General features: G+C 48.0%; 1 protein-coding gene across 1 annotated transcript in view; it reads right to left on the bottom strand.

Moving 5' to 3' along the window:
• The window catches only part of LOC135519139 (immunoglobulin superfamily member 3-like), a 212,218-nt gene that overhangs the window by 15,687 nt on the left and 177,577 nt on the right, over window positions 1-18,954 (bottom strand). Inside the window, exon 7 of the mRNA XM_064944207.1 lies at window positions 3,178-3,588. Within this exon, the coding sequence (XP_064800279.1) occupies window positions 3,178-3,588 (411 nt within the window). The remainder of the gene's footprint in view (window positions 1-3,177; window positions 3,589-18,954) is intronic.

Consider the following 18,954-nt stretch of genomic DNA (forward strand, 5'->3'; position numbering starts at 1 on the left):
GGGTTGGAGGTGAGTAGAGGACATGCTGGGGTCTGGGTTAGTGGGTTGGAGGTGAGTAGAGGACATAGTGGGGTCTGGGTTAGTGGGTTGGAGGTGAGCAGAGGACATAGTGGGGTCTTGGTTAGTGGGTTGGAGGTGAGTAGAGGACATAGTGGGGTCTGGGTTAGTGGGTTGGAGGTGTGTAGAGGACATAGTGGGGTCAGGGTTAGTGGGTTGGAGGTGAGTAGAGGACATAGTGGGGCCTGGGTTAGTGGGTTGGAGGTGAGTAGAGGACATGCTGGGGTCTGGGTTAGTGGGTTGGAGGTGAGTACAGGACATGCTGGGGTCTGGGTTAGTGGGTTGGAGGTGAGTAGAGGACATGGTGGGTCAGGGTTAGTGGGTTGGGAGGTGAGTAGAGGACATGGTGGGTCAGGGTTAGTGTGTTGGAGGTTTAGTAGAGGACATGCTGGGGTCTGGGTTAGAGGGTTGGAGGTGAGTAGAGGACATGGTGGGGTCTGGGTTAGTGGGTTGGAGTTGTGTAGAGGACATGGTGGGTCTGGGTTAGTGGGTTGGAGGTGAGTAGAGGACATAGTGGGGTCAGGGTTAGTGGGTTGGAGGTGAGTGAGGGTGTGTGGGTTCGCAGTTCTGTTGGGGAGACAGAGGCATAACATTGATGGGCATTAGGGGTTGGAGGTGAGTAGAGGACATAGTGTGGTCTGGGTTAGCTGGTTGGAGGTGAGTAGAGGACATGCTGGGGTCTGGGTTAGTGGGTTGGAGGTGAGTAGAGGACATGGTGGGGTCTGGGTTAGTGGGTTGGGAGGTGAGTAGAGGACATGCTGGGGTCTGGGTTAGTGGGTTGGAGGTTTAGTATAGGACATGCTGGGGTCTGGGTTAGTGGGATGGAGGTTTAGTTGAGGACATGCTGGGGTCTGGGTTAGTGGGTTGGAGGTGAGTAGAGGACATGGTGGGGACTAGGTTAGTGGGTTGGGAGGTGAGTAGAGGACATGCTGTGGTCTGGGTTAGTGGGTTGGAGGTGAGTAGAGGACATGGTGGGGTCTGGGTTAGTGGGTTGGGAGGTGAGTAGAGGACTTGCTGGGGTCTGGGTTAGTGGGTTGGAGGTGAGTAGAGGACATGGTGGGGTCTGGGTTAGTGGGTTGGAGGTGAGTAGAGGACATTATGGGGACTGGGTTAGTGGGTTGGAGGTGAGTAGAGGACATGGTGGGTCTGGGTTAGTGGGTGGGAGGTGAGTAGAGGACATGGTGGGTCTGGGTTAGTGGGATGGAGGTGAGTAGAGGACATGCTGGGGTCTGGGTTAGTGGGTTGGAGGTTTAGTAGAGGACATGGTGTGTCTGGGTTAGTAGGTTGGAGGTGAGTAGAGGACATGGTGGGTCTGGGTTAGTGGGTTGGAGGTTTAGTAGAGGACATGGTGGGTCTGGGTTAGTGGGTTGGAGGTGAGTAGAGGACATGGTGGATCTGGGTTAGTGGGTTGGAGGTGAGTAGAGGACTTGCTGGGGTCTGGATTAGTGGGTTGGAGGTGAGTAGAGGACATAGCGGGGTCAGGGTTAGTGGGTTGGGAGGTGAGTAGAGGACATGCTGGGGTCTGGGTTAGTGGGTTGGAGGTTTAGTAGTGGACATGCTGGGGTCTGGGTTAGTGGGTTGGAGGTGAGTAGAGGACATGGTGGGGTCTGGGTTAGTGGGTTGGGAGGTGAGTAGAGGACATGCTGTGGTCTGGGTTCGTGGGTTGGAGGTGAGTAGAGGACATGCTGGGGTCTGGGTTAGTGGGTTGGAGGTGAGTAGAGGACATAGTGGGGTCTGGGTTAGTGGGTTGGAGGTGAGCAGAGGACATAGTGGGGTCTTGGTTAGTGGGTTGGAGGTGAGTAGAGGACATAGTGGGGTCTGGGTTAGTGGGTTGGAGGTGTGTAGAGGACATAGTGGGGTCAGGGTTAGTGGGTTGGAGGTGAGTAGAGGACATAGTGGGGCCTGGGTTAGTGGGTTGGAGGTGAGTAGAGGACATGCTGGGGTCTGGGTTAGTGGGTTGGAGGTGAGTACAGGACATGCTGGGGTCTGGGTTAGTGGGTTGGAGGTGAGTAGAGGACATGGTGGGTCAGGGTTAGTGGGTTGGGAGGTGAGTAGAGGACATGGTGGGTCAGGGTTAGTGTGTTGGAGGTTTAGTAGAGGACATGCTGGGGTCTGGGTTAGTGGGTTGGAGGTGAGTAGAGGACATGCTGGGGTCTGGGTTAGAGGGTTGGAGGTGAGTAGAGGACATGGTGGGGTCTGGGTTAGTGGGTTGGAGTTGTGTAGAGGACATGGTGGGTCTGGGTTAGTGGGTTGGAGGTGAGTAGAGGACATAGTGGGGTCAGGGTTAGTGGGTTGGAGGTGAGTGAGGGTGTGTGGGTTCGCAGTTCTGTTGGGGAGACAGAGGCATAACATTGATGGGCATTAGGGGTTGGAGGGGTGGACAGGTGGGTTATCCCCCTTGGCTCTAGTGCCAGGCTATGCCCATCTGTGCCAGCTGGCACCAGAGCCACAACGTCCGCTCTGCCACCTGAGCTCTGCCCAGGGCAGTTGATGTGGTCATCAGAGCGAGACGGCCTTGAGGACAGGGGGAGAGTAGAGAGGGGAGGGTTGTTAGGCACAACTGGTCACTGCTAGGAGGTGACTGAACCACATGGGCAAAGAACAGCTACTGTTAACCACAGAGAAAGACACAGAGATAGAGAGAGAGAGAGAGAGAGAGAGAGAGAGAGAGAGAGAGAGAGAGAGAGAGAGAGAGAGAGAGACTGAGCTCTTGCTATATCTTTTGGGAAGATATCTGTGTGTGAAGGCTGAGGAGTCCTGTGCCAGTTTGTACCAGCCTCCCTCCCCTGATCCCTCCTTCCCTCCCCTTTGTCCTCACCTGGCTTTCTGACGAGGACCTGTGTGAAGCCTGAGGAGTCCCGTGCCAGTCTGTACCAGCCTCCCTCCCCTGATCCCTCCTTCCCTCCTCTTTGTCCTCACCTGGCTGTCTGACGAGGACCTGTGTGAAGCCTGAGGAGTCCCGTGCCAGTCTGTACCAGCCTCCCTCCCTGATCCCTCCTTCCCTCCTCTTTGTCCTCACCTGGCTGTCTGACGAGGACCTGTGTGAAGCCTGAGGAGTCCCGTGCCAGTCTGTACCAGCCTCCCTCCCCTGATCCCTCCTTCCCTCCTCTTTGTCCTCACCTGGCTGTCTTACGAGGACCTGTGTGAAGCCTGAGGAGTCCCGTGCCAGTCTGTACCAGGCTCCGTCTGGATCTGTGAGCCACTCCTCCACCAGGCAGTAGTAAGTCCCAGAGTCGCTGCTCTCTGCCCTGTTCAGTGTCAGCGCATACAGCTGTGGCGACATCCTCTCTGCCTGCACCCGCCGCCTCAACCTCTCCTCGTCTGCGTACGCGCCATACTCAAATGCACCTGAGCGCTCAATCCTCAGCAGGAGCTCGTCGGCCTCGGCGCCCGTCGCGCGGCGCACGTACCAAAGCATGGCATGCTGTGAGTCGGTGCTGGTCTGAGAGGCCACGGAGCAGTTGACGCGCACACGGCTGTCCTCCAGGTAGACCAGGGACTGGTTGGTCTTCTGCACACGCAGCTTAGACACTGTGGAGAAAAGGGGAGGGAGGGAGGGACAGGTGGAGATCAAAGGAGGAGGAGGGGTAGATAGAGGAGAGAGAGAAGTTATTTCAACAATAATTTCCCTATTTATAGAAACAAGTGAATGCTGGTGACAGGTATACAATGCCATTTCTGTTTGACAGACGTGTCGAGGCTGTCTTCATTTCCTGCTGAACAGGAGAGGATATTAGTGTGTGGGCAGAGAACAGAGAGAGACAGAGGGAGGGAGGGAGGGAGGGAGGGAGGGAGGGAGGGAGGGAGGGAGGGAAAGGATGGCTGTCAGTGTACGACAGAGCGAGGGAGGAAGAGAGGCCTTGAATAAGTTGAAGGGAGGAGTAGGGAAGATTCAGTTTAATAGTGAGAGGGGGAAAGATGGATATAGGGAGAGATAAAGGAATCCAGGCTTTGGGAGAAAGAGAAGAGATGGAGAGAGGGAGAGATGAAGGAATCTGGGATGTAGGAGAAAGAGAAGAAGAGATGGAGAGAGGGAGAGATGAAGGAATCTGGGCTGTAGGAGAAAGAGAAGAAGAGATGGAGAGAGGGAGAGATGAAGGAATCTGGGCTGTAGGAGAAAGAGAAGAAGAGATGGAGAGAGGGAGAGATGAAGGAATCTGGGCTGTAGGAGAAAGAGAAGAAGAGATGGAGAGAGGGAGAGATGAAGGAATCTGGGCTGTAGGAGAAAGAGAAGAAGAGATGGAGAGAGGGAGAGAGGGACAGAGGGAGAGATGAAGGAATCCGGGCTGTGGGAGAAAGAGAAGAAGAGATGGAGAGAGGGAGAGAGGGACAGAGGGAGAGATGAAGGAATCTGGGATGTAGGAGAAAGAGAAGAAGAGATGGAGAGAGGGAGAGAGGGACAGAGGGAGAGATGAAGGAATCCGGGCTGTGGGAGAAAGAGAAGAAGAGATGGAGAGAGGGAGAGATGAAGGAATCTGGGCTGTAGGAGAAAGAGAAGAAGAGATGGAGAGAGGGAGAGAGGGACAGAGGGAGAGATGAAGGAATCTGGGATGTAGGAGAAAGAGAAGAAGAGATGGAGAGAGGGAGAGATGAAGGAATCCGGGCTGTGGGAGAAAGAGAAGAAGAGATGGAGAGAGGGAGAGAGGGACAGAGGGAGAGATGAAGGAATCCGGGCTGTGGGAGAAAGAGAAGAAGAGATGGAGAGAGGGAGAGATGAAGGAATCTGGGCTGTAGGAGAAAGAGAAGAAGAGATGGAGAGAGGGAGAGAGGGACAGAGGGAGAGATGAAGGAATCTGGGATGTAGGAGAAAGAGAAGAAGAGATGGAGAGAGGGAGAGATGAAGGAATCCGGGCTGTGGGAGAAAGAGAAGAAGAGATGGAGAGAGGGAGAGAGGGACAGAGGGAGAGATGAAGGAATCCGGGCTGTGGGAGAAAGAGAAGAAGAGATGGAGAGAGGGAGAGATGAAGGAATCTGGGCTGTAGGAGAAAGAGAAGAAGAGATGGAGAGAGGGAGAGATGAAGGAATCTGGGCTGTAGGAGAAAGAGAAGAAGAGATGGAGAGAGGGAGAGAGGGACAGAGGGAGAGATGAAGGAATCCGGGCTGTGGGAGAAAGAGAAGAAGAGATGGAGAGAGGGAGAGATGAAGGAATCTGGGCTGTAGGAGAAAGAGAAGAAGAGATGGAGAGAGGGAGAGAGGGACAGAGGGAGAGATGAAGGAATCTGGGATGTAGGAGAAAGAGAAGAAGAGATGGAGAGAGGGAGAGATGAAGGAATCCGGGCTGTAGGAGAAAGAGAAGAAGAGATGGAGAGAGGGAGAGATGAAGGAATCTGGGCTGTAGGAGAAAGAGAAGAAGAGATGGAGAGAGGGAGAGAGGGACAGAGGGAGAGATGAAGGAATCTGGGATGTAGGAGAAAGAGAAGAAGAGATGGAGAGAGGGAGAGATGAAGGAATCTGGGCTGTAGGAGAAAGAGAAGAAGAGATGGAGAGAGGGAGAGATGAAGGAATCTGGGCTGTAGGAGAAAGAGAAGAAGAGATGGAGAGAGGGAGAGATGAAGGAATCTGGGCTGTAGGAGAAAGAGAAGAAGAGATGGAGAGAGGGAGAGATGAAGGAATCTGGGCTGTAGGAGAAAGAGAAGAAGAGATGGAGAGAGGGAGAGATGAAGGAATCTGGGCTGTAGGAGAAAGAGAAGAAGAGATGGAGAGAGGGAGAGAGAGAGATGAAGGAATCTGGGCTGTAGGAGAAAGAGAAGAAGAGATGGAGAGAGGGAGAGATGAAGGAATCCGGGCTGTGGGAGAAAGAGAAGAAGAGATGGAGAGAGGGAGAGAGGGACAGAGGGAGAGATGAAGGAATCCGGGCTGTGGGAGAAAGAGAAGAAGAGATGGAGAGAGGGAGAGAGGGACAGAGGGAGAGATGAAGGAATCCGGGCTGTGGGAGAAAGAGAAGAAGAGATGGAGAGAGGGAGAGAGGGACAGAGGGAGAGATGAAGGAATCCGGGCTGTGGGAGAAAGAGAAGAAGAGATGGAGAGAGGGAGAGATGAAGGAATCCGGGATGTGGGGGTAAGATACTTGTGGGAGTTAGAGGAAGGAAGATGGAGATATGGAGGGAGTACTAGAATAAGATGTCAAGGAGGTACAGTAGTGGATAGTTACTGGGACGTCAGGTGTGATATTAGATTAGCTACAGGTTCATCAGGTATGACCAACTGGGTGTGTCTCACAGTGGGAGAGGCTTTAGGAGAGGAAACACAGCTTGTACACACAAACACACACCTTGACTGAGCCCCATTCTATCACGTCATGTGCCCTCATATTCTCAAACATTTCAACAGCTGCACCATCGAGAGCATCTTGACTGGCTGCATCACCGCTTGGTATGGCAATAGCAACGCCCTCAAACACATGGCGCTACAGAGGGTGGTGCGGACAGCCCAGTACATGACTGGGGCCGAACTTCCTGCCATCCAGGACCATTATATCATGTGGTGTGAAAGGAAGGCCTGGAAAATCATTAAAAACTCTTTCTTTCCGAGCCAACGAATGCTCCCTCTGCTTCCGCATGGCAAGTGGTACCATCAAGTCTGACATCAACAGGCTCCAGAAAAGCTTCTAAGACTGCTAAATAGCTAAATAAATAGCTAACAAAATGGCTACACGGTCTACGCTTGTATTTTTGCACTTTATGCACACTCACAGAGCAGTGCACACTCAAACACAAACACACACTTCACAATTTGCTGTCACACATAATATGCTTTACATTTATACTGACTCTACACTCATGCACGCCCACTTACATACAATCCTCATATACGCTGCTGCTAGTCTGTTTATTATATATCCTGATGCCTTGTCACCTTGCCCCTATACATACAGTTGAATTCGGAAGTTTACATACACTTAGGTTGGAGTCATTAAAACTCGTTTTTCAACCACTCCACATATTTCTTGTTAACTAACTATAGTTTTGGCAAGTCGGTTAGGACATCTACTTTGTGTATGACTCAAGTAATTTTTCCAACATTCGTTTACAAACAGACTATTGCACTTATAATTCACTGTATCACAATTCCAGTGGGTCAGAAGTTTACATACACTAAGTTGACTGTGCCTTTAAACAGCTTGGAAAATTCCAGAAAATGATGTCATGGCTTTAGAAGCTTCTGATAGGCTAATTGACATAATTTGAGTCAATTGGAGGTGTACCTGTGGATGTATTTCAAGGCCTATCTTCAAACTCAGTGCCCCTTTGCTTGACATCATGGGAAATATCAAAAGAAATCAGCCAAGACCTCAAAAAATTGTAGACCTCCACAAGTCTGGTTCATCCTTGGGAGCAATTTCCAAACGCCTGAAGGTACCATGTTCATCTGTACAAAAAATAGTACGCAAGTAGAAACACCATGGGACCATGCAGCCATCTAACCGCTCAGGAAGGAGATGCGTTCTGTCTCCTAGAGATGAACGTGCTTTGGTGCAAAAAGTGAAAATCCCAGAACAACAGCAAAGGACCTTGTGAAGATGCTGGAGGAAACAGGTACAAAGTATCTATATCCACAGTAAAGTTAGTCCTATATCGACATAACCTGAAAGGCCGCTCAGCAATGAAGAAGCCTCTGCTCCAAAACCGCCATAAAAAAGCTAGACTACGGTTTACAACTGCACATGGGGACAAAGATCGTACTTTTTGGAGAAATGTCCTCTGGTCTGATGAAATATGAATAAAACTGTTTGGCAATAATGACCATCGTTATGTTTGGAGGAAAAATGGGGAGGCTTTCAAGCCAAAAAACACCATCCCAACCGTGAAGCACAGGGGTGGCAGCATCATGTTGTGGGGGTGCTTTTCTGCAGGAGGGACTGGTGCACTTCACAAAATAGATGGCATCATGAAGAAGGACAATTATGTGGATATATTGAAGCAACATCTCTCAAGACATCAGTCAGGAAGTTAAAGCTTTGTTGCAAATGGGTCTTCCAAATGGACAATGACCCCAAGCATACTTCCAAAGTTGTGGCAAAATGGCTTAAGGACAACAAGGTCAAGGTATTGGAGTGACCATCACAAAGCCCTGACCTCAATCCTATAGAACATTTGTGGGCAGAACTGAAAAAGTGTGTGCGAGCAAGGAGGCCTACAAACCTGACTCAGTTACACCAGCTCTGTCAGGAGGAATGGGCCAAACATCCTGCAACTTATTGTGGGAAGCTTCTGGAAGGCTACACGAAACGTTTGACCCAAGTTAAACAATTTAAAGGCAATGCTACCAAATACTAATTGAGTGTATGTAAACTTCTGACCCACTGGGAATGTGATGAAATAAATAAAAGCTGAAATAAGTAATTCTCTCTTCTATTATTCTGACATTTCACATTCTTAAAATAAAGTGGTGATCCTAACTGACCTAAGACAGGGAATTTTTACTAGGATTAAATGTCAGGAATTGTGAAAAACTGAGTTTAAATGTATTTGGCTAAGGTGTATGTAAACTTCTGACTTCAACTGTATCTACCTCTATCACTCCAATATCCCTGTCACCTTACCCCTATACATATCTACCTCCATCACTCCAGTATCCCTGTCACCTTACCCCTATACATATCTACCTCCATCACTCCAGTATCCCTGTCACCTTACCCCTATACATATCTACCTCCATCACTCCAGTATCCCTGTCACCTTACCCCTATACATATCTACCTCCATCACTCCAGTACCCCTGTCACGTTACCCCTATACATATCTACCTCCATCACTCCAGTATCCCTGTCACCTTACCTCTATACATATCTACCTCCATCACTCCAGTATCCCTGTCACCTTACCCCTATACATATCTACCTCCATCACTCCAGTATCCCTGTCACCTTACCTCTATACATATCTACCTCCATCACTACAGTATCCCTGTCACCTTACCCCTATACATATCTACCTCCATCACTCCAGTATCCCTGTCACCTTACCTCTATACATATCTACCCCCATCACTCCAGTATCCCTGTCACCTTACCTCTATACATATCTACCTCCATCACTCCAGTATTCCTGTCACCTTACCCCTATACATATCTACCTCTACCACTCCAGTATCCCTGTCACCTTACCCCTATACATATCTACCTATATCACTTCAGTATCCCTGTCACCTTACCCCTATACATATCTACCTCTATCACTCCAGTATCCCTGTCACCATACCCCTATACATATCTACCTCTACCACTCCAGTATCCCTGTCACCGTACCCCTATACATATCTACCTCTACCACTCCAGTATCCCTGTCACCTTCCCCCTATACATATCTACCTCCATCACTCCAGTATCCCTGTCACCTTACCCCTATACATATCTACCTCCATCACTCCAGTACCCCTGTCACCTTACCCCTATACATATCTACCTCCATCACTCCAGTATCCCTCTCACCTTAACTCTATACATATCTACCTCCATCACTCCAGTATCCCTGTCACCTTACCCCTATACATATCTACCTCCATCACTCCAGTATCCCTGTCACCTTACCCCTATACATATCTACCTCTACCACTCCAGTATCCCTGTCACCTTACCCCTATACATATCTACCTCTACCACTCCAGTATCCCTGTCACCTTACCCCTATACATATCTACCTCTACCACTCCAGTATCCCTGTCACCTTACCCCTATACATATCTACCTCTACAACTCCAGTATCCCTGTCACCTTACCCCTATACATATCTACCTCTACCACTCCAGTATCCCTGTCACCTTACCCCTATACATATCTACCTCTACCACTCCAGTATCCCTGTCACCGTACCCCTATACATATCTACCTCTACCACTCCAGTATCCCTGTCACCTTACCCCTATACATATCTACCTCTACCACTCCAGTATCCCTGTCACCTTACCCCTATACATATCTACCTCTACCACTCCAGTATCCCTGTCACCTTACCCCTACACATATCTACCTCTACCAATCCAGTATCCCTGTCACCTTACCCCTATACATATCTACCTCTACCACTCCAGTATCCCTGTCACCTTTCCCCTATACATATCTACCACCATCACTCCAGTATCCCTGTCACCTTACCCCTATACATATCTACCTCTTTCACTCCAGTATCCCTGTCACCTTACCCCTATACATATCTACCTCTACCACTCAAGTATCCTTGTCACCTTACCCCTATACATATCTACCTCTACCACTCCAGTATCCCTGTCACCTTACCCCTATACATATCTACCTCTACCACTCCAGTATCCCTGTCACCTTACCCCTATACATATCTACCTGCATCACTCCAGTATCCCTGTCACCTTACCCCTATACATATCTACCTCTACCACTCCAGTATCCCTGTCACTTTACCCCTATACATATCTACCTCTACCACTCCAGTATCCCTGTCACCGTACCCCTATACATATCTACCTCCATCACTCCAGTATCCCTGTCACCTTACCCCTATACATATCTACCTCTACCACTCCAGTATCCCTGTCACCTTACCCCTATACATATCTACCTCTACCACTCCAGTATCCCTGTCACCTTACCCCTATACATATCTACCTCTACCACTCCAGTATCCCTGTCACCTTACCCCTATACATATCTACCTCTACCACTCCAGTATCCCTGTCACCTTACCCCTATACATATCTACCTCTACCACTCCAGTATCCCTGTCACCTTACCCCTACACATATCTACCTCTACCAATCCAGTATCCCTGTCACCTTACCCCTATACATATCTACCTATATCACTTCAGTATCCCTGTCACCTTACCCCTATACATATCTACCTCTACCACTCCAGTATCCCTGTCACCTTACCCCTATACATATCTACCTCTACCACTCCAGTATCCCTGTCACCTTACCCCTATACATATCTACCTATATCACTCCAGTATCCCTGTCACCTTACCCCTATAAATATCTACCTCTACCACTCCAGTATCCCTGTCACCTTACCCCTATACATATCTACCTATATCACTCCAGTATCCCTGTCACCTTACCCCTATACATATCTACCTCTACCACTCCAGTATCACTGTCACCTTACCCCTATACATATCTACCTCTACCACTCCAGTATCCCTGTCACCTTACCCCTATACATATCTACCTCTACAACTCCAGTATCCCTGTCACCTTACCCCTATACATATCTACCTCTACCACTCCAGTATCCCTGTCACCTTACCCCTATACATATCTACCTCTACCACTCCAGTATCCCTGTCACCTTACCCCTACACATATCTACCTCTACCAATCCAGTATCCCTGTCACCTTCCCCCTATACATATCTACCTATATCACTTCAGTATCCCTGTCACCTTACCCCTATACATATTTACCTCTACCACTCCAGTATCCCTGTCACCTTACCCCTATACATATCTACCTCTACCACTCCAGTATCCCTGTCACCTTACCCCTATACATATCTACCTATATCACTCCAGTATCCCTGTCACCTTACCCCTATAAATATCTACCTCTACCACTCCAGTATCCCTGTCACCTTACCCCTATACATATCTACCTATATCACTCCAGTATCCCTGTCACCTTACCCCTATACATATCTACCTCTACCACTCCAGTATCCCTGTCACCTTACCCCTATACATATCTACCTCTACCACTCCAGTATCCCTGTCACCTTACCCCTATACATACCTACCTCTACCACTTCAGTATTCCTGTCACCTTACCCCTATACATATCTACCTATATCACTCCAGTATCCCTGTCACCTTACCCCTATAAATATCTACCTCTACCACTCCAGTATCCCTGTCACCTTACCCCTATACATATCTACCTATATCACTCCAGTATCCCTGTCACCTTACCCCTATACATATCTACCTCTACCACTCCAGTATCCCTGTCACCTTGTCCCTATACATATCTACCTCTACCACTCCAGTATCCATGTCACCTTACCCCTATACATACCTACCTCTACCACTTCAGTATTCCTGTCACCTTACCCCTATACATATCTACCTATATCACTCCAGTATCCCTGTCACCTTACCCCTATACATATCTACCTCTACCATTCCAGTATCCCTGTCACCTTACCCCTATACATATCTACCTCTACCACTCCAGTATCCCTGTCACCTTACCCCTATACATATCTACCTCTACCACTCCAGTATCCCTGTCACCTTACCCCTATACATATCTACCTCTACCACTCCAGTATCCCTGTCACCTTACCCCTATACATACCTACCTGCATCACTCCAGTATCCCTGTCACCTTACCCCTATACATATCTACCTCCATCACTCCAGTATCCCTGTCACCTTACCCCTATACATATCTTCCTCTATCACTCCAGTATCCTTGTCACCTTACCCCTATACATACCTACCTCTACCACTTCAGTATTCCTGTCACCTTACCCCTATACATATCTACCTATATCACTCCAGTATCCCTGTCACCTTACCCCTATACATATCTACCTCTACCACTCCAGTATCCCTGTCACCTTACCCCTATACATATCTACCTATATCACTCCAGCATCCCTGTCACCTTACCCCTATACATATCTACCTCTACCATTCCAGTATCCCTGTCACCTTACCCCTATACATATCTACCTCTACCACTCCAGTATCCCTGTCACCTTACCCCTATACATATCTACCTCTACCACTTCAGTATCCCTGTCACCTTACCCCTATACATATCTACCTCTACCACTCCAGTATCCCTGTCACCTTACCCCTATACATATCTACCTCTACCACTCCAGTATCCCTGTCACCTTACCCCTATACATATCTACCTCTACCACTCCAGTATCCCTGTCACCTTACCCCTATACATATCTACCTCTACCACTCCAGTATCCCTGTCACCTTACCCCTACACATATCTACCTCTACCAATCCAGTATCCCTGTCACCTTACCCCTATACATATCTACCTATATCACTTCAGTATCCCTGTCACCTTACCCCTATACATATCTACCTCTACCACTCCAGTATCCCTGTCACCTTACCCCTATACATATCTACCTCTACCACTCCAGTATCCCTGTCACCTTACCCCTATACATATCTACCTATATCACTCCAGTATCCCTGTCACCTTACCCCTATAAATATCTACCTCTACCACTCCAGTATCCCTGTCACCTTACCCCTATACATATCTACCTATATCACTCCAGTATCCCTGTCACCTTACCCCTATACATATCTACCTCTACCACTCCAGTATCACTGTCACCTTACCCCTATACATATCTACCTCTTCCACTCCAGTATCCCTGTCACCTTACCCCTATACATATCTACCTCTACCACTCCAGTATCCCTGTCACCTTACCCCTTACATATCTACCTCTACCACTCCAGTATCCCTGTCACCTTACCCCTATACATATCTACCTCTACCACTCCAGTATCCCTGTCACCTTACCCCTATACATATCTACCTATATCACTCCAGTATCCCTGTCACCTTACCCCTATAAATATCTACCTCTACCACTCCAGTATCCCTGTCACCTTACCCCTATACATATCTACCTATATCACTCCAGTATCCCTGTCACCTTACCCCTATACATATCTACCTCTACCACTCCAGTATCCCTGTCACCTTACCCCTATACATATCTACCTCTACCACTCCAGTATCCCTGTCACCTTACCCCTATACATACCTACCTCTACCACTTCAGTATTCCTGTCACCTTACCCCTATACATATCTACCTATATCACTCCAGTATCCCTGTCACCTTACCCCTATAAATATCTACCTCTACCACTCCAGTATCCCTGTCACCTTACCCCTATACATATCTACCTATATCACTCCAGTATCCCTGTCACCTTACCCCTATACATATCTACCTCTACCACTCCAGTATCCCTGTCACCTTACCCCTACACATATCTACCTCTACCAATCCAGTATCCCTGTCACCTTACCCCTATACATATCTACCTCTACCACTCCAGTATCCCTGTCACCTTACCCCTATACATATCTACCTCTACCACTCCAGTATCCCTGTCACCTTACCCCTATACATATCTACCTATATCACTCCAGTATCCCTGTCACCTTACCCCTATAAATATCTACCTCTACCACTCCAGTATCCCTGTCACCGTACCCCTATACATATCTACCTCTACCACTCCAGTGTCCCTGTCACCTTACCCCTATACATATCTACCTCTACCACTCCAGTATCCCTGTCACCTTACCCCTATACATATCTACCTCTACCACTCCAGTATCCCTGTCACCTTACCCCTATACATATCTACCTCTACCACTCCAGTATCCCTGTCACCTTACCCCTATACATATCTTCCTCTACCACTCCAGTATCCCTGTCACCTTACCCCTATACATATCTACCTCTACCACTCCAGTATCCCTGTCACCTTACCCCTATACATATCTACCTCTACCACTCCAGTATCCCTGTCACCTTACCCCTATACATATCTACCTCTACCACTCCAGTATCCCTGTCACCTTACCCCTATACATATCTACCTCTACCACTCCAGTATCCCTGTCACCTTACCCCTATACATATCTACCTCTACCACTCCAGTATCGCTGTCACCTTACCCCTATACATATCTACCTCTACCACTCCAGTATCCCTGTCACCTTACCCCTATACATATCTACCTCTACCACTCCAGTATCCCTGTCACCTTACCCCTATACATATCTACCTCTACCACTCCATTATCCCTGTCACCTTACCCCTATACATATCTAACTCTACCACTCCAGTATCCCTGTCACCTTACCCCTATACATATCTACCTCTACCACTCCAGTATCCCTGTCACCTTACCCCTACACATATCTACCTCTACCAATCCAGTATCCCTGTCACCTTACCCCTATACATATCTACCTATATCACTTCAGTATCCCTGTCACCTTACCCCTATACATATCTACCTCTACCACTCCAGTATCCCTGTCACCTTACCCCTATACATATCTACCTCTACCACTCCAGTATCCCTGTCACCTTACCCCTATACATATCTACCTATATCACTCCAGTATCCCTGTCACCTTACCCCTATAAATATCTACCTCTACCACTCCAGTATCCCTGTCACCTTACCCCTATACATATCTACCTCTACCACTCCAGTATCCCTGTCACCTTACCCCTATACATATCTACCTCTACCACTCCAGTATCCCTGTCACCTTACCCCTATACATATCTACCTCTACCACTCCAGTATCCCTGTCACCTTACCCCTATAAATATCTACCTCTACCACTCCAGTATCCCTGTCACCTTACCCCTATACATATCTACCTCTACCACTCCAGTATCCCTGTCACCTTACCCCTATACATATCTACCTCTACCACTCCAGTATCCCTGTCACCTTACCCCTATACATATCTACCTCTACCACTCCAGTATCGCTGTCACCTTACCCCTATACATATCTACCTCTACCACTCCAGTATCCCTGTCACCTTACCCCTATACATATCTACCTCTACCACTCCAGTATCCCTGTCACCTTACCCCTATACATATCTACCTCTACCACTCCAGTATCCCTGTCACCTTACCCCTATACATATCTAACTCTACCACTCCAGTATCCCTGTCACCTTACCCCTATACATATCTACCTCTACCACTCCAGTATCCCTGTCACCTTACCCCTACACATATCTACCTCTACCAATCCAGTATCCCTGTCACCTTACCCCTATACATATCTACCTATATCACTTCAGTATCCCTGTCACCTTACCCCTATACATATCTACCTCTACCACTCCAGTATCCCTGTCACCTTACCCCTATACATATCTACCTCTACCACTCCAGTATCCCTGTCACCTTACCCCTATACATATCTACCTATATCACTCCAGTATCCCTGTCACCTTACCCCTATACATATCTACCTCTACCACTCCAGTATCCCTGTCACCTTACCCCTATACATATCTACCTCTACCACTCCAGTATCCCTGTCACCTTACCCCTATACATATCTACCTCTACCACTCCAGTATATCTGTCACCTTACCCCTATAAATATCTACCTATATCACTCCAGTATCCCTGTCACCTTACCCCTATACATATCTACCTCTACCACTTCAGTATCCCTGTCACCTTACCCCTATACATATCTACCTCTACCACTCCAGTATCCCTGTCACCTTACCCCTATACATATCTACCTCTACCACTCCAGTATCCCTGTCACCTTACCCCTATACATATCTACCTCTACCACTCCAGTATCCCTGTCACCGTACCCCTATACATATCTACCTCTACCACTCCAGTATCCCTGTCACCTTACCCCTATACATATCTACCTCTACCACTCCAGTATCCCTGTCACCTTACCCCTATACATATCTACCTCTACCACTCCAGTATCCCTGTCACCTTACCCCTATACATATCTACCTCTACCACTCCAGTATCCCTGTCACCTTACCCCTATACATATCTACCTCTACCACTCCAGTATCCCTGTCACCTTACCCCTATACATATCTACCTCTACCACTCCAGTATCCCTGTCACCTTACCCCTATACATATCTACCTCTACCACTCCAGTATCCCTGTCACCTTACCCCTATACATATCTACCTCTACCACTCCAGTATCCCTGTCACCTTACCCCTATACATATCCACCTCTACCACTCCAGTATCCCTGTCACCTTACCCCTATACATATCTACCTCTACCACTCCAGTATCCCTGTCACCTTACCCCTATACATATCTACCTCTACCACTCCAGTATCCCTGTCACCTTACCCCTATACATATCTACCTCTACCACTCCAGTATCCCTGTCACCTTACCCCTACACATATCTACCTCTACCACTCCAGTATCCCTGTCACCTTACCCCTATACATATCTACCTCTACCACTCCAGTATCCCTGTCACCTTACCCCTATACATATCTACCTCTACCACTCCAGTATCCCTGTCACCTTACCCCTATACATATCTACCTCTACCACTCCAGTATCCCTGTCACCTTACCCCTATACATATCTACCTCTACCACTCCAGTATCCCTGTCACCTTACCCCTATACATATCTACCTCTACCACTCCAGTATCCCTGTCACCTTACCCCTATACATATATACCTCCATCACTCCAGTATCCCTGTCACCTTACCCCTATACATATCTACCTCTACCACTCCAGTATCCCTGTCACCTTACCCCTATACATATCTACCTCTACCACTCCAGTATCCCTGTCACCTTACCCCTATACATATCTACCTCTACCACTCCAGTATCCCTGTCACCTTACCCCTATACATATCTACCTGCATCACTCCAGTATCCCTGTCACCTTACCCCTATACATATCTACCTCTACCACTCCAGTATCCCTGTCACCTTACCCCTATACATATCTACCTCTACCACTCCAGTATCCCTGTCACCGTACCCCTATACATATCTACCTCCATCACTCCAGTATCCCTGTCACCTTACCCCTATACATATCTACCTCTACCACTCCAGTATCCCTGTCACCTTACCCCTATACATATCTACCTCTACCACTCCAGTATCCCTGTCACCTTACCCCTATACATATCTACCTCTACCACTCCAGTATCCCTGTCACCGTACCCCTATACATATCTACCTCCATCACTCCAGTATCCCTGTCACCTTACCCCTATACATATCTACCTCTACCACTCCAGTATCCCTGTCACCTTACCCCTATACATATCTACCTCTACCACTCCAGTATCCCTGTCACCTTACCCCTATACATATCTACCTCTACCACTCCAGTATCCCTGTCACCTTACCCCTATACATATCTACCTCTACCACTCCAGTATCCCTGTCACCTTACCCCTATACATATCTACCTCTACCACTCCAGTATCGCTGTCACCTTACCCCTATACATATCTACCTCTACCACTCCAGTATCCCTGTCACCTTACCCCTATACATATCTACCTCTACCACTCCAGTATCCCTGTCACCTTACCCCTATACATATCTACCTCTACCACTCCAGTATCCCGGTCACCTTACCCCTATACATATCTACCTCTACCACTCCAGTATCCCTGTCACCTTACCCCTATACATATCTACCTCTACCACTCCAGTATCCCTGTCACCTTACCCCTACACATATCTACCTCTACCACTCCAGTATCCCTGTCACCTTACCCCTATACATATCTACCTCTACCAATCCAGTATCCCTGTCACCTTACCCCTATACATATCTACCTATATCACTTCAGTATCCCTGTCACCTTACCCCTATACATATCTACCTCTACCACTCCAGTATCCCTGTCACCTTACCCCTATACATATCTACCTCTACCACTCCAGTATCCCTGTCACCTTACCCCTATACATATCTACCTATATCACTCCAGTATCCCTGTCACCTTACCCCTATAAATATCTACCTCTACCACTCCAGTATCCCTGTCACCTTACCCCTATACATATCTACCTATATCACTCCAGTATCCCTGTCACCTTACCCCTATACATATCTACCTCTACCACTCCAGTATCCCTGTCACCTTACCCCTATACATATCTACCTCTACCACTCCAGTATCCCTGTCACCTTACCCCTATACATATCTACCTCTACCACTCCAGTATCCCTGTCACCTTACCCCTATACATATCTACCTATATCACTCCAGTATCCCTGTCACCTTACCCCTATACATATCTACCTCTACCACTCCAGTATCCCTGTCACCTTACCCCTATACATATCTACCTCTACCACTTCAGTATCCCTGTCAACTTACCCCTATACATATCTAC

Source organism: Oncorhynchus masou, chromosome 29 (genome assembly GCF_036934945.1).
Source record: "Oncorhynchus masou masou isolate Uvic2021 chromosome 29, UVic_Omas_1.1, whole genome shotgun sequence".
In the NCBI taxonomy this organism is placed as follows: domain Eukaryota; kingdom Metazoa; phylum Chordata; class Actinopteri; order Salmoniformes; family Salmonidae; genus Oncorhynchus; species Oncorhynchus masou.